This window comes from Muntiacus reevesi, chromosome 1 (genome assembly GCF_963930625.1).
Source record: "Muntiacus reevesi chromosome 1, mMunRee1.1, whole genome shotgun sequence".
NCBI classification, from domain to species: domain Eukaryota; kingdom Metazoa; phylum Chordata; class Mammalia; order Artiodactyla; family Cervidae; genus Muntiacus; species Muntiacus reevesi.
Window position 1 is genome coordinate 187,987,878 of NC_089249.1, and position 27,689 is coordinate 188,015,566.

The following is a 27,689-nucleotide window of genomic DNA, read 5'->3' on the forward strand; positions in this document are numbered from 1 at the left end:
ACAAAGGTCTTTGGATTTGGCTTCTATTTTTAGTGGAAACACTTTTCACCTCCTATTCTCTTTTCAAATCAAACTTCCATTTTCATCATTTAATGGTTGGCTTTGTCCTTTACATTACTGAGTTCAATATTCACTTATATCTTTGTCATCATCAATTAATAAATACTCAAGTGAACAAACTAAGGCAGTGATCTTAGCTCCAGGCTAGTCTGGATTGGCTGACATGTGAACTCAGGTAAATGTTCTGACTGCCATTCCCTTTAACCTTCTCTTGCAGTATTTACTGGGTTCTTGGATTTATTTGGGTGGAGTCTCTGAGGGGGAGGCGTCCACAATGATGTGAAAATCTGTCTTGGATGGTTGATGATAGAGATAGAAGCTCTACTCCCAAACAAGACAGCAGAGTGTTGTCAAATATTTGCTCACACAATGTTATCAATAACCACATACTGATCAGCCCAAGGTTGTACAAGTTGAGGGACACAGCAGAAGAAACATTTATGTCCCTCTTGTTACCACCACCTTCAATAATTGTCCCTGAGAAACACTGGTCTGAAGAGAAAAAATATTCTGCTTATTCTCCCTGTTTAGTACACAATTTTGTGAGCCAGATAGATTCAGTGATTATTAATCATTCTCCATGATCTCTACTGTCTTCAGACATTGTAATGCTTAAGATCTCAGCACTTCTCCCAACTCTGAGCTCAAGTTTTCTCCTGGGTCTAAAACTGAGGATATCCCTTTGATTAGGTCCCTAATCAAAATATTGCCTTTGGTGGATCTCTCAGATCAGTTCAGTCACTCAGTCATGTCCAACTCTTTGTGACCCCATGAATCACAGCATGCCAGGCCTACTTGTCCATCACCAACTCCCGGAGTTTACTCAAATTCATGTGCATTGAGTTGGTGATGCCATCCAGCCATCTCATCCTCTGTCATCCCCTTCTCCTCCTGCCCCTAATCCTTCCCAGCATCAGGGTCTTTTCCAATGAGTCAACTCTTCACATGAGGTGGCTAAAGAATTGGAGTTTCAACTTCAGCATCAGTCCTTTCAATGAACACTCAGGACTGATCTCCTTTAGGAAGGACTGGTTGGATCTCCTTGCAGTCCAAGGGACTCTCAAGAGTCTTCTCCAACACCATAGTTCAAAAGCATCAGTTCTTCGGTGCTCAGCTTTCTTCACAGTCCAAATCTCACATCCATACGTGACCACTGGAAAAATCATAGCCTTGACTAGACGGACCTTGTTTGGTAAAGTAATGTCTCTGCTTTTTAATATACTATCTAGGTTGGTCATAAATTCCCTTCCAAGGAGAAAGCGTCTTTTAATTTCATGGCTGCAGTCACCATCTGCAGTGATTTTGGAGCCCACAAAAATAAAGTCGGCCACTGTTTCCACTGTTTCCCCATCTATTCCCCATGAGGTGATGGGACCAAACGCCATGATGTTTGTTTTCTGAATGTTGAGCTTTAAGCCAACTTTTTCACTCTCCTCTTTCACTTTCATCAAGAAGCTTTTTAGTTCCTCTTCACTTTCTGCCATAAGAGTGGTGTCATCTGCATATCTGAGGTTATTGATATTTCTCCTGGCAGTCTTGATTCCAGTCTGTTCTTATTCTAGCCCAGCGTTTCTCATGATGTACTCTGCATATAAGTTAAAAAAACAGGGTGACAATATACAACCTTGATGTACTCCTTTTCCTACTTGGAATCCGTCTGTTGTTCCATGTCCAGGCCTAACTGTTGCTTCCTGACCTGGATACAGGTTTCTCAAGAAGCCGGTCAGGTGGTCTGGTATTCCCATCTCTTGGAGAATTTTCCACAGTTTATTGTGATCCACACAGTCAACGACTTTGGCATAGTCGATAAAACAGAAAGAGATGTTTTTCTGGAACTCTCTTGCTTTTTCGATGATCCAGCAGATGTTGGCAATTTGATCTCTGGCTCCTCTGCCTTTTCTAAAACCAGCTTGAACATCTAGAAGTTCACAGTTCACCTATTGCTGAAGTCTGGCTTGCAGAATTTTGAGCATTACTTTACTAGCATGTGAGATGAGTGCAATTGTGCTGTAGTTTGAGCATTCTTAGGGATTGGCTTTCTTTCGGATTGGAATGAAAACGGACCGTTTCCAGTCCTGTGGCCACTGCTGAGTTTTCTAAATTTGCTGGCATATTGAGTGCAGCACTTTCACAGCATCATCATTCAGGATTTGAAAGAGCTCAACTGGAATTCCATCACCTCCACTAGCTTTGTTTGTAGTGATGCTTTCTAAGGCCCACTTGACTTCACATTCCAGGATGTCTGCCTCTAGGTGAGTGACACACCATCGTGATTATCTGGGTCATGAAGGTCTTTTTTGTACAGTTGTTCTGTGTATTCTTGCCACCTCTTCTTAATATCCTCTGCTTCTGTTAGGTGCATACCATTTCTGTCCTTTATTGAGCCCATCTTTGCATGAAATGTTCCCTGAGTATCTCTAATTTTCTTGACGAGATCTCTAGCCTTTCCCATTCTGTTGTTTTCCTCTATTTCTTTGCCTTGGTCGCTGAGGAAGGTTTTCTCATCTCTCCTTGCTATTCTTTGAAACTCTGTATTCAAATGGGAATATCTTTCCTTTTCTCCTTTGCTTTTTGCTTCTCTTCTTTTCACAGCTATTTGTAAGGCCTCCTCAGACAACCATTTTGCCTTTTTGCATTTGTTTTCCATGGGGATGGTCTTGATCCTTGTCTCCTGTACAATGTCATGAACCTCCATCCATAGTTCACCAGGCACTCTGTCTATTAGATCTAGTCCCTTAAATCTATTTCTCACTTCCACTGTATAGTCATAGGGATTTGCTTTAGGTCATATCTGATATCTCTTGTAAACTATAATTCCTATCTTCAAGAAATGTTGACTTTGTTTGGTTTTTAAAAATACAAATCCTTGGGTTGTACATTGCTTGGATTCATGACAGTTTTGCTAAAACAACTAGCAATTTCAGCTTTCTCTTACTAGCTAATAGCTATCCATCCCTCATCAGAAAATGCTTTTTTGTTACAAAAGTTATGTTTAGATCTTAGTGCCTTATAGGTTCCTTGCATTATTTATAAAAATGAGATTTTTAAACCCCAGTGCAAGGCCTGAAACCATAAAACTCTTAGAAGTGAAAGTAGGCAGAATACTTTTTGTCATAAATCATGGTAATGTTTTTTGGAACTCTGCTGTAAAGCGAAAGAAATAGATGCAAAAAAATAAACAAATGAGAATTAATTTCAAAAACAGAAAATGAAGCCATCTACTGAGCCAAAAGATAAGCTACAGAATAGGAGTACATAGTTACAAAAAACAACTGACGAGGAGTTAATATCCAAAATATATAATCAGTTCATACAACTCAGTATCATATAAATGAAAAAGAAAAAAATGAAACATGAGCAGAACAACTGAACAATATATTTTCAAAAGAAGACTCATGGCAGATCAACATTAATTTTTAGGGAAATGCAAATCCGAAGAGAAGAGCACTGAAACATATACATTACCATTTGTAAAATAGGTAGCCAGTGGGAGTTTGCTGGATGACACAGGGAACCCATAGCTGGCGCTCTATGACAACCTAGAGTGGTAAGACGGGGAGAAAGGTGGGAGGGATGGTATAAGAGGGAGGGTTCATATGTATATCTATGATCATTTCCTGTTGTTGTAAGACAAAAGCCATCACAATATTGTAAAGTAATTATCCTACAAAAAAAATGAAATTTTAAAAAGTCATTGGGATTGATGGGAGAGAAGTCCTGTGTAAAAAGAACAACAATCAAAAATGAACAGAGAAACTAAAAAATAAAAACCACAATGAGATTCTCCCTTACATCTGTCAGAATGTCTATTATCAATACATAAGAACCAACAGCGCTGGTGAAAACGTGGAGAAAATGGAACTCTCTTACACTAGTGCTGGGAATGTAAGTTGGTGTAATCACTATGGAGAACAGTATGGAGGTTCCTCCAGAGTTTTAGAACTAATCTATGATCCAGGAATTTCATTCCTGAGTTTCTGTCCAAGTAAAAGGTGCAGGTGTGCTCAGTTGTGTCCAACTCTTTGCATCCTCACAGACTGTAGCCCCCCAGGCTCCTCTGTCCATGGGGTTTTCCAGGCAAGAATAATTGAGTGGGCTGCCATTTCCTTCTCTAGGAGAAATTTCTGACTCAGGGATCGAAACTTCATCTCCTGTGTCTCCTGCATTGTCAGGCAGACTCTTTACCACTGAGCCACCAGGGAAAGCCCTTTTCCAAGTAAATGAAAATACTAATTAATATGCATCACTGTGATCATGACTGCATATTTATGATAGCCAAGATATAGATACAGCCTAAGTACTCATCAACAGAAGAATGGATAAAGGCTATATGGATAAAGGATATACGAAATGGATAAAGGATAAAGGATACGTATGAGTGCATATATAAACACCTAGACATACAGTTGCAATACTGCTGCTGATGCTAACTTGCTTCAGTCATGTCCGACTCTGTGTGACCCCATAGATGGCAGCCCACCACACTCCACTGACCCTGGGATTCTCCAGGCAAGAACACTGGAGTGGGTTGCCATTCCTTTCTCCAATGCATGAAAGTGAAAAGTGAAAGTGAAGTCGCTCAGTCGTGTCCGATTTTGTGACCTCATGGACTGCAGCCTACCAGGCTCCTCCGTCCATGGGATTTTCCAGGCAAGAGTACTGGAGTGGGTTGCCATTGCCTTCTCTGGTTGCAATATTACTTAGGTAAAAAAGATTGGAATGTTAATATTTGTAACAATATGGAAAGATCTTGAGGGTATTAAGCTAAGTGAAAGAAATGACAGCAAAAGACAAATACTATATAATTTCACGTACATGTGGACTCTAAAAAATATCAATTCACAGACAAAACAAAAATGTACATATCAATAAAGAGAACACAGTAGTGGTTACCTGAGGGAAGGGATGTGATGAATGGAGGACAAAATGAATAAAGAAAGTGAATAATATTAAGAGATGAAAACAACAACAACAACAAAATATTGGTGGTGAGCACACCACTGTATACAGAGAATTCAAAATCTAATGTTGGAACATTAAAGATTTATAATATTGTAAACTAATATCACCTCAGTAAAATGAACTATTGAAATATTACCTCAATAAGAAATTAAAAAAAAAGATGGTTGGATGGTATCAGCGACTCGATGGGCATGAGTTTGAGCAAGTCCCTGGAGTTGGTGATGGACAAGGATGCCTGGCGTGCTACAGTCCATGGGGTCGCAAAGAGTTGGGCATAACTGAGAGACTGAACTGAATTGAAAAAAAAATGAGAGTTTAGTGTTGGTTTGGATGTGCAGAAAAGTGAACTCATGCACACTATTGGTGTTAATGTAATTTATGGTACAGCCACTAAGCAAAAAAATAAGTATAAAAGTTACTCAAAAATGAAAAGTAAAACTGGGATGAAAGTGAGAAATATTGAAAGTGTTAGTCGTTTAGTTCTGTCTGACTCTTTGTCACACCAAGGACTATAGCCCGCCAGACTCCTCTGTCCATGGAATTCTCCAGGTAAGAATACTGGAGTGCATTGCCATTCCCTTCTCCAGGGGATCTTCCCAACCCAGGAGTTGAACTACCTCTCCTGCATTGCAGGCAGGTTCTTTTCCATATGAGTCACCAGGAAAGCCCTAAAACTGGGCTATTATCCAACACTTCCACGTCTGGGCATATATCCAAAGAACTAAACTCAGTCTCTTGAAGAAATATGTACAACCATGTTCATTGCAACATTACTCACTATATGCAAGACAAGAATACAACCCAAGTGTCCATTGGTCTGTGAATGGATTTTTTAAAATGTTTTCTGTATATATATTATAATTTCTTTGACAGTAATAAAGAATGAAATCCTGCCGCTAGTAATAATATGGTTGAACTCTGAGGACATCATGCTGTGTGAAATAATTTAGTCAGTGAAAAACAAATACTGTGTTATCTTACATATATGTGGAATCTAACAGTCCAGCATTATAGAAATAAAGAATAGAATGCTGGTTTCCAGAAGCTGGAGTGGGGAATTTTGGGAGATGTTGGTCAAAGAGTCCAAAGTTCCAGTTATAAGATGAATAAATTTTGAGGATCTAAGAGTCAGCCTGGTGGCAGAAGCTAACTGCCATTAAAATATATCCTTGAAATGTGCTAAGAGAGTAAATCTTAACTGTTCTCACCCAAGAAAAGATCAATTCCTGAGGCAACCAAGGTGTTAACTATTATTGAGTAATTTTTTGGAAATACATAAATATAACAGATCATTATACTGTATACCTTAAACTTCCACAATATGATAGGTGAATTACCTGTCAATAGAGTTGGAAAAATAAAATAAAATGTATGGTTTGTACAAATGAAATAACCATATACAAACCGAGTACATTCTGCCTGATTCTACTTGTATGTGTCAAGAAAGTGCAAAATAGTCTTTCTTTGTTTTGAATGTAATTGTGAAAAATGCAATCTTCCCAAGCCTAAATTCATTATTTCCGAATGTGTCATAGGATAATAAAGAGCACTACTAACAAATGAGGGGGCTTCCCTGATAGCTCAGTTGGCAAATAATCTGTCTGCAACGTAGGAGACCCCGCTTTGATTCCTGAGTTGAGAAGGTCTCCTGGAGGTCCACTCCAGCATTCTTGAGCTGGGAAGATACCCTGGAGAAGGGATATGCTACCCACTCCAGTATTCTTGGGCTTCCCTTGTGGCTCAGCTGGTAAAGAAGCCACCTGTGATGTGGGAGACCTGAGTTTGATCCCCTGGTTGGGATGATCCCCTGGAGAAGGGAAAGGCTACCCATTCCAGTATTCTTGCCTGGAGAATCGCATGGAAAGAGGAGCCTATAGCCGATAGGGTGGAAATAGTTAGACATGACTGAGCAAGTGAAGTGAAGTGAAGTGAAGTCACTCAGTCACGTCTGACTCTTTGCGACCCCATGGACCAGGCTCCTCCCTCGGTCCACGGGATATTCCAGGCAAGAATGCTGGAGGGGCTTGCCATTTCTTTCTCCATGACTGAGCAAGCACGCATGCAATTGGTTATGGACTAATCAAGAAAGAAGCCTCAAGCTTAGACTCTGGAGAAAATGTGAACTCAGGGATGGGATTTGGTGTTGGGATCTTAAGGTTTATTCCTCTGGAGAACAGATGAGATGATGGAAGGAATAATAAATACCGATTTGTCTGGCTTGTTACATTGTCTCCTGAACAAAGAGAATAAACAGAAAACTCTTCCTGTCTGGTCCTATGGGGAATCAATTACTTAGCGGTGGGGATAAGGAGGGAAATGTGCTAATGAGCAGACACAAGGAGTAAATATATCCTCTGCTGCATCCCTCAACCTGGGCAACCTTGGTCTAGTCAGGATGTGGTTGTTGCTTTTGGAGTCATAACTCCTGTTGGCAAACCCATGTTTGACTCCATCCCACTGTAACATCTGGAAACACACCTTCTTTCTCCATCATCAATCATCCAAGAGAATTTTGACATCTACATTGAGACCTTCCTCTCAGAGACTCCACCCAGGTGAGTTCAATAGCCCAGTAAATACTGCAGGAGAAGGTCAAAGGGAATGCAAGGCAAGAACCTTTACCTGAGTTTACCTGAGAGGCAGTCCAGACTAACCCAGAGCTAAGATCACTGGAGTTGTTTTCGTGCTTAACAACATAATATATTAATTTATGAAGCCAGAAGTAAAAGGGTACATTAAACTCTACAATGCAAGGGTCATTGCAACCCTTTGAGCTGTAGCCTGCCAGGCTCCTCAGCCCATGGAATTCTCCGGGCAAGAATACTGAAGTGGGCTGCCATTTTCTTCTTCGGGGGTTCTTCCTGACCCAGGGACGGAACTCTTGTGTCCTGTGTCTCCTGAATTAGCAGGCAAATTCTTTACCATCTGAGACACCTGGTAAGCCCCAATGGTGGACATGGAAATTCAATTAGAAGAGGAAATGGGAGGTGTAAATTATTCCAGTTAAAGTAGGACTTAAGTTCAAGGACGTTTGCAACTAATTGAAAGAGAGAATCGGGGTGTTGTGGAGGAATGTGCAGTGATATAAGTACAATGTTTTTTTTTTTTTTCTTATTTTTCTTAAGACCCTACCCAAGAAATGCAGGCAAACATTACCTTAAAATAGCTGTTGTGACACAAGCATTTCACAATATCTCGAGTTAATATTCAAATAAAAAATATTGTGTGAAAATGGGAATGTTTATGGGTTTAGTTTGCAATCATTTCTCTAACTGTAAGACTGAATATATTTGTAGAATACTTTGCTAGTTACGTTCTCTATTTGACTGAATTTCTACTTGCTTAAGTCCTTTGTTTTTATAGCAAATTCAATTTTTTTCCTATTTCTTTTTTTTTGTTTGTATCTTCAAAGAATTGGAATTTTTAATCGATTTTTTTTCTTTACCATTTAGTTAGTGTATCTATCTATATATATCAATTCGGTTTAGTCACTCAGTCCTGTCCGACTCTTTGTGACCCTGTAGACTGCAGCCCGCTAGGCTTCCCTGTCCATCACCAAATCCCAGAGCTTCCGCAAACTCATGTCCATCTAGTCGCTGATGCCATTCAGCCATCTCATCTTCTGTCGTCCCCTTCTCCTCCTGCCTTCAATCTTTCCCTGCATCAGGGAAAGATTTTCTAATGAGTCAGTTCTTCGCATCAGGTCGCCAAATTTTGGAACTTCAGCATCAGTCCTTTCAATGAATATTCAGGACTGATATCCTTTTAGGATGGACTGGTTTGTTCTGTTTGTAGGTCAACGGACTTTCAAGAGTCTTCTCCAACACCACAGTTCAAAAGCATCAATATGTATATATATATAAGTATCTGCAAAATTGAACCCATGTCTCTTGAGTCTCCTGCACTGGCAAGCAGATTCTTTACCGCTGAGACATCTAGGAAGCCCCTCTTTTGCATACTTGGTGTTATTAAATCACTCTTTGCATATATCCAACTACTTTCCATATCTACAGTTCCTCATTGTTCCTTTCCTTCTCTGGTTATTAGATCTACTTCTAAAAGTTGCTTCAAAATAACTCTGTGTTAAGGCAATCTTTACACTTGATGAAAATCTCCTTGTCTTCCATATGTGTATTTGAATCCTTCTGTCTCTGTGTAATGGAGCTTCCCAGATGGCTGAGCCAGCAAAAAATCTGCCTGCAATGCAGGAGATCTGGGTTTGTCTCCTGGGTGGAGAAGATCCTCTGGAGAGGGGAATGGCAACCCACTCCAGTGTTCCTGCCTGGAGAATCCCATGGACAGAGCAGCCTGGTGGGCTACAGTCCATGGGGTCGCAAACAGTCAGACGTGACTGAGAGACTGAGCCTGTGCACACACACAGGTCTTTGTGTAAGAGGAAGTGATAATTCAGGTACTACTTCCTCTCAATATTTTAAAAGATTTTCTCTCATTCAATTTTATTCCTGGGATTTTGGTAATTCACAAGTGAGTTAGTGGCTTTTGCAGGCCAAAATCTTGGCTTTCTCTGCCCACCAAAGCTGAATAAAATATACGGAGGCAGAGTTTGGAGGAAATAGAAAGGTGGCTTTAATTCTCAGCTGGCAGAGGGGGAACACAGCAGGCTAATGCCTCAAGAACTGTGCCTCTCTCCATGAGGAGTCTAGGGGATGTAAGAGACAGAAGGGACCCAGGATAGATGTTTACATCTAGCCCCCTGTTTACATGTCCTGAGACCAGAGATGGGTGACCTCCCATTAAGGAATTTATAACCAGCCTCCTGTTTGAAATGAAATGAAAGTAACAACAGAAATAGGCAGTATTTGTCTCTTGTAAACATCTCAGGGAAGTAACCATGGCAAGGACAAAGGGAGACGGAACTCAGTCTGAGTAGAGGATGAAGGGATTTCTGTTCCTCCCTCTTTTTGGGACAAGGGAGACACTGCACATGCTCAGAAGGGCTCCTTGTGGGTCACAAGTCAAAGGATGATGCCAGACCATAATGAATCCTGTTCCTCCCAGAAGCCTTAACTTCAAAATCTATCTTGGCTGAGGGGGTGTGTGAACCTGCACCCCAGGTGAGAGACCCAGGGTAGGTCAGGTGTGGAAAAAGTAAGCAGGTAATTGGCCTGAAGGAAAATGAAGACCCAGAAGAACTGGCTTGTATAAGTGTTTAACCCTCTCACTGGGGAGACACCCACACTCTTTCTCTCTGGGTGTGCATCTCTGCCTTGCTTCTACCTCAACTAAACAAACCATTACTCTATGTGCGCTCCCACTTGTTGTTCTGTGTCTCTAATAATAAACTCTGTACCTACATTTATGGTTTCTGCCTCTCTGATAAACACATTTTTCAGTGGGAGCAAAAATCCAGAGAAAAGCAGCTTCTAGCCTATAACCCTTGCTGGTTTGGTGGTGAGAAATGAAAATGTCTCCTGCCATATCAATAAACAAGACATGTCACAGCCATCATTGATTTCTGGCCTCCAAATGTGAATGTGAGCTCCCCAATCTATGATCCAGCAGATGCTGTCACCTGCAAGTGGATTGCTGAGGAGGTGGGGGAATACAAGAAGCAAGGTGAACAAGGAAACAGGATTGGCACCAGATAGCTGAGGTGCATATGAAGGGAATGAATTCAGTGAGCCCAGAGGCTTGCATTTTCTCATGCATAAAATGGTAAATTCCTTGACTTGATACCTGATCTTTGATGTTCAGACTGCCTGCTCCCTTTGTTGCAAACTTGTATAGAGCCTGACTTCCACTCCTGCCTCCTTGGAGCAGTTTTCTCAGTTACTGAGATTCCATCTCCCTGGCTCTGAGTCCTTAACATTCCCACCAAATAAAATAGCTCTCTACTTTCAGGCTGTGATTACATTTTTTAGTGAACAGTGGCTAGGATTCCTGGTTCTCATCTGGGATACCCAGGTTCAATTCCTGGGCAGGGAATTTAGATCTTGCTTCATGCCACTGCTCACTGCTCCCTCACTGAGCTCATAGGAGCTTATATAAGATGAAGGTACACAGTCAGGGGTTGGTGATGAGGAACAATTATGCAAGGATCTTGTCTTCTTCCTCTTGTATTGTTTCAAAAACGGTCATAGGCTGGCATCAGTAACCTAGTAACTGAGTCTGGCAGTCAGGGGACTCTATGACCTTCTTTCTGATATGTAAAAAGAATCAAAAGGGGGAGAGTGCTGTAAAGGTAAGCACTATATAAAGGATGTATTTAGCATAGAGTCAAAGGATAGTCAGGGTTAGAGTTAGGGTTAGACAGGGAAGCCTGCAGGGCTGCTGTCCATGTGGTCACAAAGAGTGTGACATGACTCAGTGACTGAACAACAACAGCAGAAAAGGATAAAAGATGCAAAATGTAGCTCCTGCAGACTTTGGGGGCAGAAAAGCAAACTCAGTTAAAGACTACAGATTAGGAACAGTTGAAATAAAAACTAAAGGATGTTCAGGCCTGCTCACTGTTATCCATATCTGCTTGATTCTCAGGAAAGGGACAGGAAAAACTCTCTTTCTTCCCATTTCACTGTAACATGACCCACACTGATATTAAATTATAACTAACATATATGTGTGTATACACACATATATGTATACATATATAGAGACTGGTTTTGGATCTATCAGTTGTTTCATATAGTCTTCTAAAATTGAATTTCATAAGTTCTGAAAGTACATAACAATGATAAGGGGACTCCGTGTCTTGAAGCTTCAGCAGTAGCAGGAAGGCCATCTCATTTTTCTACATCTTCTGACACCATCTCTCTTCTCTCACTCTCCTGCTCATGTCCCTCATTAGAGTGACTTCCTTTTCTGGACTGAACCATCTTACCATCTTACACTTTCCAGGCCCTTGCACTGGCTCTTCCCTTGCCAGGTACACACTGTCCCAGTTATGCTCACGTCACTGGCTCTCTTCTCCTTGCAATCTGCTCAAATATCACCTTGTTCGAAGTTCCTTCCTGAACATGTACTTAAAAATAACACCTTTCCCTGACTCTGTCTATTATATCTGCTTTATCTTCGTAGCATCAATAACCATTGGACACACTTCCTATTGTTTTTTATTTGCTTCTCTTCTCCATAACTGGATCTTGGAATTTTTGTTTTTCAGAACCCTGCATTTGTTGCATGTGGAGTACCTGGTCTTTGTCTCAATTCAAGACAAATTCCTCAAATACGCAAAAAGAGTTTCTCATTAAAACCTTGAATACATGACATCTTGAGGAAAAACCTGCTAATTAGAGATGGCACAGGGAAATCCCTAAAAAGATTCAAATCCATGAACAAAATACTGAAATTAACTTCTTCATGACATAAAATATATGGTCCCATTTTAAAAATGTGAATAATGCCAGTTTGTATGAAATCAGTCATGATATTTACCTGTTTCCTGGTAATCATACCCACCGTGTAACAGCAAGGAACCAAACAGGAAGCTCAGAATTTCTTCTTATGGGGTTTTCTGAGTCACCTGAGCTGCAGGCCCTCATATTTGGGCTTTTCCTCTCCATGTACCTGATCACTGTGGTTGGAAACCTGCTCATCATCCTGGCCGTCAGCTCAGACTCCCACCTCCACACCCCCATGTACTTCTTTCTCTCCAACCTGTCCTTTGTAGACATCTGCCTCACCTCTACCACCATCCCAAAGATGCTGAAGAACATTTGGACACTGAGTAAAGTTATAACCTACGAAGGCTGCATTATCCAGATGCAGCTTTTCACGCTCTTTATAGGACTGGACGTCTTCCTCCTGACCGTGATGGCCTATGACCGCTTTGTGGCCATCTGCCACCCCCTACACTACACGGTCATCATGAACCCCCGGCTCTGCGGACTGATGGTGCTGGTGTCCTGGGTCATCAGCGTCCTGAACTCCTTGTTAGAAAGCTTAATGATGTGGAGACTGTCCTTCTGTACAGTCTTAGAAATTCCCCATTTTTTCTGTGAACTCAATCAGATGATCCAACTTGCCTGTTCTAACACCTTTCTCAACAATTTGGAGATGTATTTTAAAGCTGTGTTTCTGGCTGGTGGTTCTCTTATATGTATCGTTTACTCTTACTCTAAGATAGTGTCCTCCATACATAAAATCTCATCTGCTCAGGGGAAGTATAAAGCATTTTCCAGCTGTGCATCACACCTCTTAGTTGTCTCGATATTTTATTGTACAGGCTTAGGTGTTTATCTTAGCTTGGCGGGTACTCACAGCTCACACTCAAGTGCAACAGCCTCGGTGATGTACACTGTGGTCACACCCATGCTGAACCCCTTCATCTACAGTCTGAGGAATAAAGACTTAAAGAAGGGTCTGAGAAAACTCTTTGGAAAGGTGATTTTAAAAGGTCCTATTGTCATAGATCTTAAGAAGTACCTGTAGTAGCAGAGCTCAAACATTGAGACTAGTGTTGCCATTGTTTGGTCATATTGTGGAAATAGAGGATGCCTCTTCTATTTTTCTTGACATTTTTATTTTGAGTTCAACTTTATACAATTTATGTAACTCACCTTTATGCTTTGTGATGTCTGATATCCAACATTTCTCCTTTTTAAGTTTCCTACTCTCCCGAATTTCCAGTCTTGGATATGAAACATTGGAAATTCCCATTTATCCCAAGGTGCTACATGGATCTCTTAAGAATAATTTCTCCTCAGATGAAATAGTAAGGCTAGAGTGAGCATTGTTGTCTTTTGCTTGACTAGAAGAAGAGTTATGCATTATTCAACCCCTAGGGGGGAAGATCCCTACTTTTGGCATTCACAACTATTAGTAAGTTTATATCAGGGGAAAACTGAGAATGTAGTTTTAATTTTTCTCAACATCATTCTGTGCATATTCCTGTCCTAACTACTCTTCTTGATAATACAAATTTTAAATTACTGGTTGTTATCACTGGTCATAACATATTTTTCTACTAATTAGGATCTTGCTGTCATATAGAGTTGGTGTCCACTGTGTCTTCCATCATTACTGGCAAATACTGATAATATACTACATGTTTCCAAGAGAAATCTACACTGAAAGACACATATGAAAAAATAGGTTGATACAATATGAACTTAGACTTCACTTTATGTAAGATGAAGCAAAATATGAAAGTCATGCATTTATTACTTTTCAAAAATCTATGTTTTTCAGATGATTCATAGATTCATTAAAATATGAACTATGAGTATCTGTTTGAAAGGTACATTCTTTAAGTTGAAGGACTGGTGGGATTTTTTTTAAATTATTTTTTATTCCTGATTAGAAATTTCCAGTGCTTTCAGTAATTATTATTCTTTCCATTTCTCTTAATAAAATATCTCCATCTATTCATAATTTTGTCAGACCTCTATGGGGGCAAAGAATGAACAGTATCAATATTATCCATTAAGTATTATCCTCATTATTAAAGAATGACATGTAGAAAACTCAGATTCTCTTCAGGTATGTGATTTGGGGATGTAGTGTTGTGCAAACATCCGTGTCCTTCCAACCTCGTCATGGGGCATCAAAGGGACCCCACTGGAGCTATATGAAACAAACTTGAACAACTGAGTGATTATGAATGTTATCTTCAACTATCAGAACAAGTTCCTTGGAATACATAGAATCAGTTTATTGTTATAGCTCTCAGTTTCATCCAGTTTGATTATTTCATCATTTAGTTATTGCTGCATACAAACTTGCCTAAAATAAAATTGTTTAATATAGCATCTCTCTTTTCAAACGAGATGGAACAGTGTGAAGCTGTTCTGATCTCTGCAGGGCTTCTCATGAGTCTCTAGTCAGGCATGAATCTCCACCTCGTATTTCAAAGGCTCATCCACGATGTTGTGTGTAGTTGTACTGTTCTTCTGTCTTGAATTTGTCACTGAACGACTTTCATATGTTGAGGTTAAGCTTCTAATCTGCAAGGGGAAATAAATTTCTTAAATGTGAATTACCTTAATTTGACTACCTTAATACACACATATGAAACCTTAATTTTTGTCAGTTGGAAGAGATATCTCCCATCCCAGTCAGCTGTGACTCAGCTAGATTTGCTCCAGATCCTACCTTGTCATGGACATTACATTTTTAAAATTCTAAAAATTTATTAAAGCAAAATTACAAGCAGTAAACTGTACTCATTTAAACTGTACCAGTAGAAGAATTTAGAAAGTCATATAACAGTTTAGAGTATGTACTGCCTGCTTCCACTTTTATACAACTTGAGAAGGTATGTGATAATTTTACTGTTTTCTTAGGTATTTTTTACAAATGTAATTCGCCAGCCCCCCTTTCCTTACTTCTAAAGGTAATATGAAAAAAATTAGCATAATTTGTGAAGAAGGATGCTGTGAGAAAATCTGAAACTATTAAAGTACTTGTGTAGTCAAAAGAACACATTCAAATTATGAAGTATGTACATGTGTGTGTTATTTATGTATTTATTCTCTCAATTTAGCACTTGTTAGGGATAGAGTAGGATAATTAAATAGTTTAGAAGTATCACTAGAGGGTTAAAGATAGAGGATTTTAAGGGAGTTTTGGAATTATTGTAAGCTAATGACCACTCAACAAAATAATTTCATAATCAAGCAACAATATCCATATGTAGTTAAAGAATAAGACAATGGTTTAGGATCTACATATTGTTACACAAAGTCAAGAAGAGAATGGTCCTTGAAGAGTAGCATTTCTGCATGAAGCCAAGACATGAGGATAGGTGAAAAGGGAAAGAAATTAGGTGAAAGCAGACATTATAATGAAACTTGAAATTAATAACCATATTTTAGTATATGTCATCACTCTTTTGCTAATATATTATTTCAAAGCACCTTGACAGTACTAGTTAGACCACAGAGGGTCAAAGTGAGGCAGGATATAGATGGGCTCCAGGTTAAACATTTACAACTGGCCTCCTCTTTGCATTTCCTGAGATAGAGATAGGTGAGCTCCAGTTCAAGGCATTTACAATCAGCCTCTTGTTTGACCTCTGAAATGGAAGTGACAACAGAAACAGGGTAAATAGCCAGTCTTCACCTCTTGTAAACACCTTAATGTATAGACATGGTGAGGACAAAGCAAAGGATTAAGGGATCTCCACTCCCCCCTCCCCCTTTTCCCACTCCTGCTTTTAGGACAAGGGAGACACTACACATTCTCAGAAAGTTATTTGGGGGTCAAAACTCAGGGGATGACACCAGGCCACAAAGAGTCTTGCTCCTCCCAGAAGCCTTCACTTCGAGATCCATCTTGGCTGAGGGGTGCGGGTGCACCCAAGGGAGAGTCCCAGGGTAGGTCAGGGTGGAAAAAGAGGCCAAATAATTGGCTGAAGGTAAATAAAGACCAGAGAGAACTGACCCATATAAATCACTTAACTGACACTTTACTGTCCTCCTTCTCACTGGGGGGATGCCCACACCCTTTCTCTCCAGCTGTGCATCTCTGCCTTGCTTCTATCTTAACTAAAAATGCATTTCTCTTTGTGCTCCTCCACTTGTTGTTGAGATATGTCTCTAATTATAAACTTTGTGCCTGCATTTACAGGTGAAATTCTAGAAGTCAGAAGTCAAAACTCCTTTATTGAGCTGCATATAAGATGTCTGGGAGATCTGGAATCCATGTGGACTCTCCAGGGAAGAAGGTCTTGCCTTCCTAGATTACTTTCTGGAGGCACCTCCATTCCTTGTCTCATGGTCCTTCCTCATCTTCAAAGCCAGCAGTGTAGCGTCCTCAAATCTCTGACTCCAATTTTTCTTCCTCTTTCCTCCACACTCAGAAGTCCATTGTAATGACTTTATACAAACCAAGGTAATTCATGGGGCTTCGCAATTGGCTCAGTGCTAAAGAATCCACCTGCCTATGCAGGAGTTGCAGGTTCAATCCCCAGGTCAGGAAGATCCCCTGGTGGAGGAAATGGCAATCCACTTCAGTACTCTTGCCTGGAAAATCCCATGGACAGAGGAGCCTGGTGGGCTACCATCCACTGGGTGGCAAAGTCGGACATGATGGAGCACACACAGCTTTCTGTTGGTCAGCAATTTGGAATGTAACTCCTTCAGGGTCTGTGTTCAGTCAAAGGCCTGTTACAGCCTCTGAAACCTGAACAAGACTACTTCTATTAACTTCTGCAGTAATTTGCCTTTATGGATGCATATTAAAAGTTCTTAGGATCAGGATGTGGACATATTTTTGAGGCATTTTTTCTGCCTATTATTATAAACTATTTTCTTGATGTATGTGATTTGATGCAATTCAAGAGCAAACTCTGGGAGATAGTGAAGGACAGGGAAGCCTGGCATGCTGTAGCTCATGGGGTGGCAAAGAGCTGGACATGACTTAGGGACCAAATAAACAAAAACAAGAATCTTTATATAAAGAATCAAAAACAGATTTCATTACAAACCCTGCAGGGAGTCAAATCTTTTGCTTTCAAAATTACAGACAAAAGTAGATTTTCTTTTGGCGCAGAGCACCTAAACTCACCTATGACTGACTCACAGTCACAGTCTGTTACTCAACGTGTGGCCACAGACCGGGACATGCAGCATCACACCCTTGGCAGATGTTGGACATGCAGGGCCCTTGGGCCCACTGCACACCTGCTTAGCTGGAAACTGTAGCTGAATTAGGACCCTCAGTGACGTGTGTGCACAACACACTTGGAGTTGTGTGTGTGCTCAGTCACTCAGTCGTGTACGACTCTTTGAGACTTCACGGGCTGTAGCCCTCCAGACTCCTCTGTCCAGATTTCCCAGGCAAGAATTCTAGAGTGGGTTACCATTTCCTTCTCCAGGGGATCTTCCTGACTCGGATTGAATCCGCATCCCCTGCATGGATAGACAGGTTCTTAATCATTGAGCCATCTGGGAAGCTAGAAACTTGGAGCAGTGCTGGTTTAAAGTGTGTTTATCACCTTCTAGCTGTTAACCTTTTTGCAGGACAATTATCTGTGTTGAGTCCTGTCCTGGATATTGTGGGTGTTTAGCTGCATCCCCTTTGACATTGCCACATATCTCCAGGATCAAAACCCAGTTCTCTGACTGGGAACCACGAACCAGAGTTTGAGAACTGGGAACATCCTGATAAAATTCATCAAGACTCCATCCCAAAACAGGTTTATAATTTTTAGCAGAATGTGAAATTCCTCTGAACCTCATTCCTGAAATGGAAGATGGAGTTATAGTAGTACCACCTCACAGAAGAAGCTTCTCTAAAAGTTAAATCTGATAATCTTTGTAGTGTGTTGAGGTAGGTTATGGTGTTTGGCAGTATCTAAGTATATCTCACAACTTACAAACCTTTTTAAATTAAGGGCTAATTGGTAGTTCTTAACTTCAGATATAATATGGAATTCCTAAAGGTTTTAGCAAAAGTGTCAGGAAGCTATGGAGTGCACTGTCAATGTTTTACATCAAAGAGACACACTTGTCTCTCTCAGAAAGAGGGGAAAAAAGCTTTTCTAAGGATTATATGAGGTACGTCCCCACTATAGGTAAATGCTTCATTGAACCAAGGGGCCTAGTCATGACAGTTACCTGAGTCTCAGAGGCTGGAGAAAACTTAAACTCAGGATTGGGATAAAGTGCTTGTAGATTTAGATAGCTGGAGGGCAAGAGAGTTAATAGAGAAATATTAACAGAAGTTTAGTCCTTCTGGCTTTGTTACCTGGTCTCCTGAGAATAGAGAAGCAATGGGGAAAAACATCCTTTCTGTCCAGACCAACTCCCTCAGGAATTTCATGTGCTTACAGGTCATTATATTAATAACAAGAGGGGAATGTACATAATGAGATCTGTAAATATCTCCTCTGCTGTGTCCCTGAACTTGTACAACCTGGGCATGGATAAGACAAGTTGTTGCTTTTAGAGGAGTCCTAAGGCTAGTGAAGGACCAATGCACGGCCATTTTCTGCTGACTTGCCTGGGAACAGAGCTTCAGTCTCCATCATCAACCATCCAGAAAGGGATTTAGACTCCCACATGAGGTCCTTCCTCTCAGCGTTCCCATGCAGGTGAGTTCAAAAGCCCAAAAGACACTGCAGAAGAATGACAAATAGAATGAAATCCAAAAATGTTTACCTGAGAAAATGTTTACCTCAGTGCATCCCAGAGACCATTGTGGTTGTTTTCTTGCTTGATTAAAATATCAATGCATTTTAATAATGCTAAAAAGAGTAGTGAATGTAGAAGTCAGGAAGACGATGCTCTGTGATGTCAATTAAATGTTAGGAATGGATGCCACATTAGAAAATGGGGGAGAAACATAAATTCCTTCCAGTAACAGTAGAACATACATCCAAATATCTTAATTACCTGGAATAGAGAGATAGGGTATTAGTTAGAGGTCTACAAAATGAAGGGAAAACATTTCTTTTCAACCTTAAAATGGAGCATATTTCCATAATGTTTCTGTAATGATAAGAACATTTCCCACCAAGAAATGCTTGCAAATATATCTTTGCAACAGCAGGTGCGAGAGACATTTTTCACATTATTTTCTGTGGAAAAAAAAAAAGAAAAAAATTAAGATGTGTAAAGGGGGATACAGATGTGCTTACCTTGAAACTATCTCATTATCTCAGAAGATGAATATGTATGTGGATTTATTAGTCATTTACTTTCTCTGTCTCAAATAATTATTTGTGTGAATTTTTTGCTTTAGTATAGGCAGAGAGGAGAAACTTTCTGTTGTTACTTCTGATCTTTCAAACAACAAATTGTTATTTTTTTCTGTTGTTTTTTTTTTTAAACCACCATAGACTGTCTCTTTGCTATTTAACTCTTTCATGTATGTATAGGGACTGGACAGGGAAGTCTGGTGTGCTGAGTCCATGGGGTCGCAAAGAGTCGGACACGACTGAGCAACTGAACTGAACTCAACTGAAGGGGGCTTCCCAGGTGGTGCTAATGGTAAAGAACACACCTGCCATTGCAGGAGACATAAGAGATGCTGGTTCAATACCTGGGATGGAAAGTTCCCCTGGAGGAGGGCATGGCAACCCACCCCAGTGTTCTTGCCTGGAGAATCCCTTGAACAGAGGAGCTTAGTGGGCTACTCTCCCATGGGGTCACAAAGAGTCGGACACTACTCAAGCAACTTAGCACACATGCATGCCTGTACATGTATGCATAGATGCATTTGAGAGGAGCTGTGAGTGTATATAGTTTTCATGTGATCAATATATGAATCAAGCACATGCACTCCCTCCATTGCTTTCCCATTTTTTAAATTTTTCTGAAAGAATTGAGTTCTCAGGTTAGAATTCTTCACTTGTAAATTCTTGTCTTAACAAAAATGGCAGTGAAGTAACTACATCTTTAGTGCTATTAGATCACCCTATTTAATTTCTCCAAGTCTTTATATTGCTCTTTTCCATTGTTTTGTTTTGCTTTCCATTGTGTGTGTGTGTGTGTGTGTGTGTGTGTGTGTGTGTGTGTGTGTGATTAGAGCTGTTTCTGAAAGTTGCATCAAACCTGGCATTCATGTGAAAGGCATGCTTCATTACCATTTGACTAAAGATCACTTGTGTCTTCCTAAAACAAATAGAAATCCACACATATTCATGTAAGAGGAAATAACTCAGGTAATGCATTCTCACTACATTTACAAATTCATTCTGTTATATTCTTTTTTTCCCAAGTCTTAGCAATTTAATTTTGTATCGGTGACCCATGTTGATGTTGTTAAATCATTACTATTTCATATTTCTATATAATTTTTTTAGATTTTCACCCAATTTTGTTACATACAGTTGTTTTGAAACAACTTGACTTAGACTAATTTCATTCTCACTGACATTTTGTCCCATAAATTCTTAATTTATTGTAAAGCTTCTCTTTGTATACTATCTATATATACATGTCAGTACACTTTTATTCAAATGCATGAATAGAATCCTTTCCACATCAAAATTGCTCCTCATGTTTTAGCGCAATCATTTTCCCTACCTTTTTTCCTTCTTAATAATTTCTCATAGACTTGCCTCCAATTACTACTCCAATGACTTATTATTTATCTGACTGTATCATGGGCTTTCCAGGTTGTTCAGTGGGTAAAGAATCTGCCTGTAATGCATGAGCCACAGGAGACACAGGAAATGTGAGTTCGGTCCCTGGGTTGGGCAGATCTCCTGGATGAGGGCATAGAATCCACTCCAGTCTTCTTGCCTGGAGAGTCCTGTGGACGGAGGAGCCTGGTGGGCTGCCATCTATGGGGTCGCACAGATTCAGACACGACTGAAGCAACAGCATGCATGCACGCATTGGAGAAGGAAATGGCAGCCCACTCCAGTGTTCTTGTCTGGAGAATCCCAGGGATGGAAAAGCCTGGTGGGCTGCCGTCTATGGGGTCACACAGAGTCGGGCAGGAATGAAGCGACTCAGAAGTAGCAGCAGACTTGTTTTGTAATTATACTATTTAACTTGGTCTCATTATTTCCTTACTTTTCATTTTTCCCAATTTATTTTTGTGAAAGTGTTAGTTGTTCAGTTGTGTCCTACTCTTTGTGACCCTATGGACTGTAGCCCACTAGCCTCCTTTGTCCATGGAATTCTCCAAGGAAGATATTAGAGTGGGTTGCCACTTTTTCCTCCAGGGGATCTTCCCAACCAGGGATTGAACCCAGGTCTCCTGCACTACAGGCAGATTGTTTATGTCTGAGCCATCACATATAGTCACACACGTGGGTACCAAAACAGGTGAAGTCTCTGCCTGGGGGATCTAAAATTATGACTGGGAAGACAGAATACAATGAAAAACATGTATACATAATGCAATGTCCTCAGATAACTAATATGAAGAAAGTAATTTAGTGACAAGATGGGAATTGTCACAGAGTGTAGGTGTATATGTGTGGACCGTGGACTTTGTTGATGCTGGGACAAAGATCAGACTTAGGACAAAGGATGTCTTAAGAACTAATCAAAAAACCAATTGAAACACAAGCAAAGCAAAGCAAAGATGCCATTTATGAAAATGGAGATAGAGACTTGCCAGGTCTGCAATGTGAACCTGGTTACTCAAATGAATATGAAACGGGCACAGGCAAAACAATTTTGCTAGCTGATATGTAAAATGCTCAGCATTCAATTACATTCATTTTGCTTTATAAACATCCTTGTGTAAAGTATTGGCTTATTGCTTTTGGCATTTTATCTCATGGGCTGTAAAATCTCTAATTGTCTCGCACCATATAGATATAGTGATCTTTTCTTTTGAATTACCTTATTTTTGCTTTTTCATTATTTCCCATGGTCATGGATGAATTATAACAACACAAGAAATGTCACCAGAACCAAAAAGGCTTTTCCTCACCAAAGTCTCAGAGATCTTTTGAGCTTATGCACCATCTCTCTCTCTTTCTCTCTCTCTCTCTCTCTCACTCTCTCTCTCTTTCTGCTTGCTTGTGCTCAGTCATACCCAATTCCTTGCAACCGCATGGACTGTAACCCATCAGGCTCCTTTGTCCATGGAATTTTTCAGGCAAGAATACTAAAGTGGGTGGCCATGCCCTCCTCCAGGGGATCTTCCTGACTCAGGGATTGAAACTATGTCTCCGTCTACGGCCATACCACCCTGAACGCACCCGATCTCGTCTGATCTCGGAAGCTAAGCAGGGTCGGGCCTGGTTAGTACTTGGATGGGAAACTATGTCTCCAGTGACTCCTCCACTGGCAGGTAGATTCTTTACCACTGAGCTATCTGGGAACACACACACACATATATATATGGATTATATATACATGTGGATTATACATATATATGTGGATTATACATATATGTGGATTATATATGTGTATGTGAATTATATATATGTGCATATATATATATATATATAAATGCATATATATGCATTTATATGCATTTTTAAATGCAGGTTTTGAAGTTTTGAGGAAAGACACAGACATCTAAGTAAACAATATAGAGACATATATGTTCCCTGAACGTATCTTGATGTGCCTTTACGACAAGAATAAAATGACTGCCAAAACTGAGCACCGCGTTCACTGGTACCCAGGAAATCTGCTTCTGTGCTCAGTCTTGTCTGATTAAGGGGACTTCCCAGGCAAGAAAACTGAAGTGGGTTGCCATTTCCTGCTCTAGGGGATCTTCCCAACCCAGGTATTGAGCCCCTGTCTCTTACATCTTCTGCATTGGCAGACAGATTCTTTATCACTGTGCTGCCTGGGAAGCCACCTGGGAAATGTACAAAAGGGAATTTCTGGATGCCCTTTCTACATAATCTGATCTAATCACCTTGAGCAACATCAACCCTAACTTCATCAGGGTAGTTAAGGGTGAAAACAACATGGAATTAACACAGTCTAGGAAACCAGGGTCTCACTGTAGGTCATTATTTTCTTGCCCTGTGGAGTGGGAGAGGTCTTCAGAGCAGTGGTACCGAGCTCACATATTCCCAGGTGACTCTCATACACAGAGCCCAGAACTCAATCAACAGAAGGGATCCATTTAAACATACAGGACATCTGTGCAGCAATTTCATAAAGTGCTAGGAGAACATAGTGGGGCTTTGAAGTTTCAACAGCAATGGGGAGCCCACCTTATTGCTCAGCTTCCTCTGGCTCCATCTCTCCTCACTCTCCCTCTTGCTCTTACCCCCTCCCCTGATTAACCCCTCCCACATTAGTGTCTTCTTTAAAAACTAGAACATTTTAGACAGGTGCCTTCCCCAGGGCCTTTGCATTGGCTATTCTCTCTGCCAGACACAAAGTTCTCCTTTTGCCTGGCATGTTCATGGCTCCTGCTCTCTCTTCCTTGAGGTGTCTGTTCAAATGATAACTATTTTTTGCATGTCTTACCTTAAATAATAGGATCCCTTCATAAGTCTTTCCCTTATATGTGTTTTCAAATTTCTACACAGATCGTTTCACCATCTCCCAAGGCATATATATCCTAGAGGAGGAAATGGCAACCCATTCCAGTATTCTGACCTGAGAAATCCCACGGATAGATGGATAGAGGAGCCTGGAAGGCTACAGTATATGATGTTACAAAGAGTCAGACATGACCGAGCCCACACATACACACACACTCACAGGAACATATCGTAATATTTATTCTCCATGGACAGGTTTTTAAAGTTTTCATATTTCAGCACCCTAGGCACATTTCCTAGACAGTACCTTATATATTGTTTCACTTAATATATAGTGCCCAAAGGAATGAAAAATTTCTCATTAAATATGTGGATTACATGACATCTTGGGGAAAATGCTAAAACTGGAACACATTTGCATGTTAGAAATTACAAAGGGAATTTCTTAAATTAAGAAATGTAATTAAATATAATTAAGCAAAATACAAAGTGTATTTTTCAACATTATAATGGGCCTTTTTGTGAAAATAATTCATATTGTCATGTTTCTTTACAGTCAACATCAACAAATGACACCAAGCAACCTAACAAAGGCTTCGGAATTTTTTCTTCTGGGATTTTCAGAGGAACCAGCACTGCAGCCCCTCATATTTGGTCTTTTCCTCTCCACGTACCTGGTCACTGTGTTTGGAAACCTGCTCATCATCCTGCTCATCAGCTCAGACTCCCACCTCCACACTGCCATGTACTTCTTCCTCTCCAACCTGGCTTTCATAGACATCTGTTTCACTTCCACAACCATCCCAAAGATGCTGCAAAACATATGGAAACAGAGCAAAGTCATCACCTATGAAGGATGCATCACCCAGATGCATTTTTTCATACTGTTTGCAGGGTTGGATGACTTCCTCCTGACTGTGATGGCCTATGATCGGTATGTGGCCATCTGCCACCCCCTTCACTACACGGTCATCATGAACCCCCAGTTCTGTGTAGTTCTGGTTCTAGTTAGCTGGGCCATCAGTGTCCTGGATTCCTTGATACAGACCTTCATGGTATCAAGGCTGTCCTTTTGTAGAGATGTGTTAATCCCTCATTATTTCTGTGAACACAAACAGTTGGTCCAACTTGCCAGTTCTGACCACCTCCCTAATGAAATGGTCATGTATTTTGCAGCAGGGTTATTGGGTGCTGGTCCCTTTGCAGGCATATTTTACTCTTACTGTAGGATTGCTCCCTCCATATGTGGAATTGCATCAGCTCAGGGTAAATATAAAGCCTTTTCCACCTGCGTGTCTCACCTCTCAGCTGTCTCCTTATTTTATGGCACATGCCTGGGAGTGTACCTTGGCTCTGCTGCTACTCACAGTGCACATTCAAGTATAATCGCCTCCGTGATGTACACTGTGGTCACACCCATGCTGAACCCCTTCATCTACAGTCTGAGGAACAAGGATATAAAGAGGGCTCTGCGAGCATTCTTCAGAGAGGCAGCTCTAAAAAGGCCCATGGTTGTGGGATAAACAAGGGGACATAATTTAAAGTTTCAAAACCTCAGAGTCTGAAATTATAAATCTCTGATCAGAATTTTTGATCAGATTGTGAAAAGAGAATTTGTTCCCCTATTCCTTGGAATTCTCATATTTTGACTTTGCCTCCTTCATTGCACTTTATGTAACGCACATGATTAACCTTAGTGACTTCTATCATATCCATCAGTTTTTCACTTTTATGATTTTCCACTCTCTCAAATTTAAGAAATGGCAAGAAGCTCAGTCGCTTGTTATGTCCAAGTCCTTGTGACGCTTTGGACTGTAACCCACCATGATCAGCTGTCCATGGGACTCTCCAGGAAAGAATACTGGAGTGGATTGCCATTTCCTACTCCAGGGGATCTTCCTGACCTAGGGATTGTACCTGAGTCTCCTGTGCCCCCAGCATTTGTAGGCAGATTCTTTACCACTGAACCACCTGGGAAGCTCTGGGAAATTATTATAATTGCCTTCATTTCTGGTTTTTTTGTGTGTGTGTGTCAGTTTGCCATTGCTAATAACAATCTGTCTTAACAGCAAGTGATGTTACATTGTTTTATTAAAATGGATGGTTTGGAATTGTGCTGATCTCTGCTCAGATCCTCCTGTGTATTTATTTACGTGAAAGTCAGCCGAGGAGGCTCTGTTGATCTTGGTTGAGCATTCTAATACACTGGGAAATCAACTAGAGGTGGTTTAGTCCCTAAGTCATGTCCGACTCTTGTGATCCCATGCACTGTATCCTGCCAGGCTCCTCTGACCTTGGGATTCTCCAGGTGAGAATACTGGAGTGGGTTCCCATTTCCTTTTCAAGAGGACTTTCCCTACCCAGGGCTCCTGCACTGCAGTAAGATTCTTTACCAACTGAGCTATGAGGGAAGCCCCCAGCTAGCTATAGGCTGATTTATCATGTTCTTGGCTGGGACCATGAAGCTCTGTTCTGTAGGTCCTCTTAAACTTGGGGTAGCCCAACTGGATTTATTCATGTTTCTGAGGCAGAGTTATTTGAGAATTCAGCAAAATGCACTCAGTCCTCTCCAGGCACACCGTTCTTTTCACCAAATTCTATGGACTCAAGCAAATAAAGATCCTAAGTCTAGCCCAGATACAAAGGTGGAGACAGGGATACCTCCTCCTAATGCAAGGTGCTTCAGTGTCACGTTTCAAAAGACATGGATACAGAGAAAGCTTCACTTAGGGCCATCTCAACAAACCTGTCTAACACAGGTGTAATTTCAATTCAGTAATGTTTTATTTTTCTTCTATTTTCAATGGATGAATGATCTTAGAAAAAACCAGTATATATGTCTTTGTTATTTTTTTATTTTTAATTGATATATAATTTGTTGAGATAATATCAAATAAGTTTCATGTGTACAAAGTTTTTTTTTTTTTTTTTTTTACTTCTGTATATGGGACAGAGCACTCACAAGCAAAACTTTAGTTTCCATTCATCATGATGAAGTCGATCCACTTTAAGCCATTCACCCTATATGTTAGATCTTGTTTGCTTTGGAGTGCTCATTTACTAACTTTGTTTGTTCATTCTGTTTCATATATGAGTGAAATCAAAGGGTATTTGTCTTCCTCTATCTGTTTTATTTTACTTAGCAAAACACCCTCAAATTTTATCCATGTTGTTGCAAATGAAAAGTTTCATCTTTTTCATTCTGAGTAGTATTTCATTGTGCATGTATGCACATACACATATTTACACATATTTTCCCCTATATCTTGGCTATTTTAAATACTGTTGTGATGAAATTAAGGGTGTATGCATCTTTAAAAATTCGTGCTTTCATGTTTGAGAATAAATACTCAGGAGTGGAATAGCTGAATCATATGATAGTTCCTAATTATTTGGGGAATCTCTATTTTGTTTTCCATTGTAGCTGTACCAACTTCAATTCACACCAACAAGGCACACATATGGGACAATTAGCTTATAATAAGCAAATAACACATGATGGAAAAAAGATACTCTCTACAATAAAAAGGTTTCCCTTTTCTCCATATGATCACCAACACTCATTTATTGACTTTTTGATAATGCCATTGTAACAGGCATAATATCTCTATGAGGTAATATCTCATTGTGGTTTTCATTTGCATTTCCTTAGTAATTACAGTAAGTGCCCTACATACGAACCTTCAAATTCCCAACTTTTAAAATGCAAACATGTGTTCACATATCCAGTCATGTAAGTTAGTTCCTGTCTGGCATTATCTGTAAAAGTTAGGTACCTAGGCTAACTTTGTTTAATTTACAAACAAATAGAACTTGGAACACACTCTCAGAACAGAAGTCGTTCACA

The 27,689-nt window shown here is 40.2% G+C and overlaps 1 protein-coding gene across 1 annotated transcript; it reads left to right on the forward strand.

Annotated features, from left to right (window-relative positions):
• The first annotated feature begins 356 nt into the window (after positions 1 to 356).
• Positions 357 to 25,365, forward strand: LOC136155792 (olfactory receptor-like protein OLF4). The gene is made up of 3 exons (XM_065917904.1): positions 357 to 550; positions 12,405 to 12,941; positions 24,399 to 25,365. Exons 1-3 carry the CDS (start codon positions 357 to 359, stop codon positions 25,363 to 25,365), a joined length of 1,698 nt encoding a protein of 565 aa, XP_065773976.1.
• The last annotated feature ends 2,324 nt before the right edge of the window (positions 25,366 to 27,689 follow it).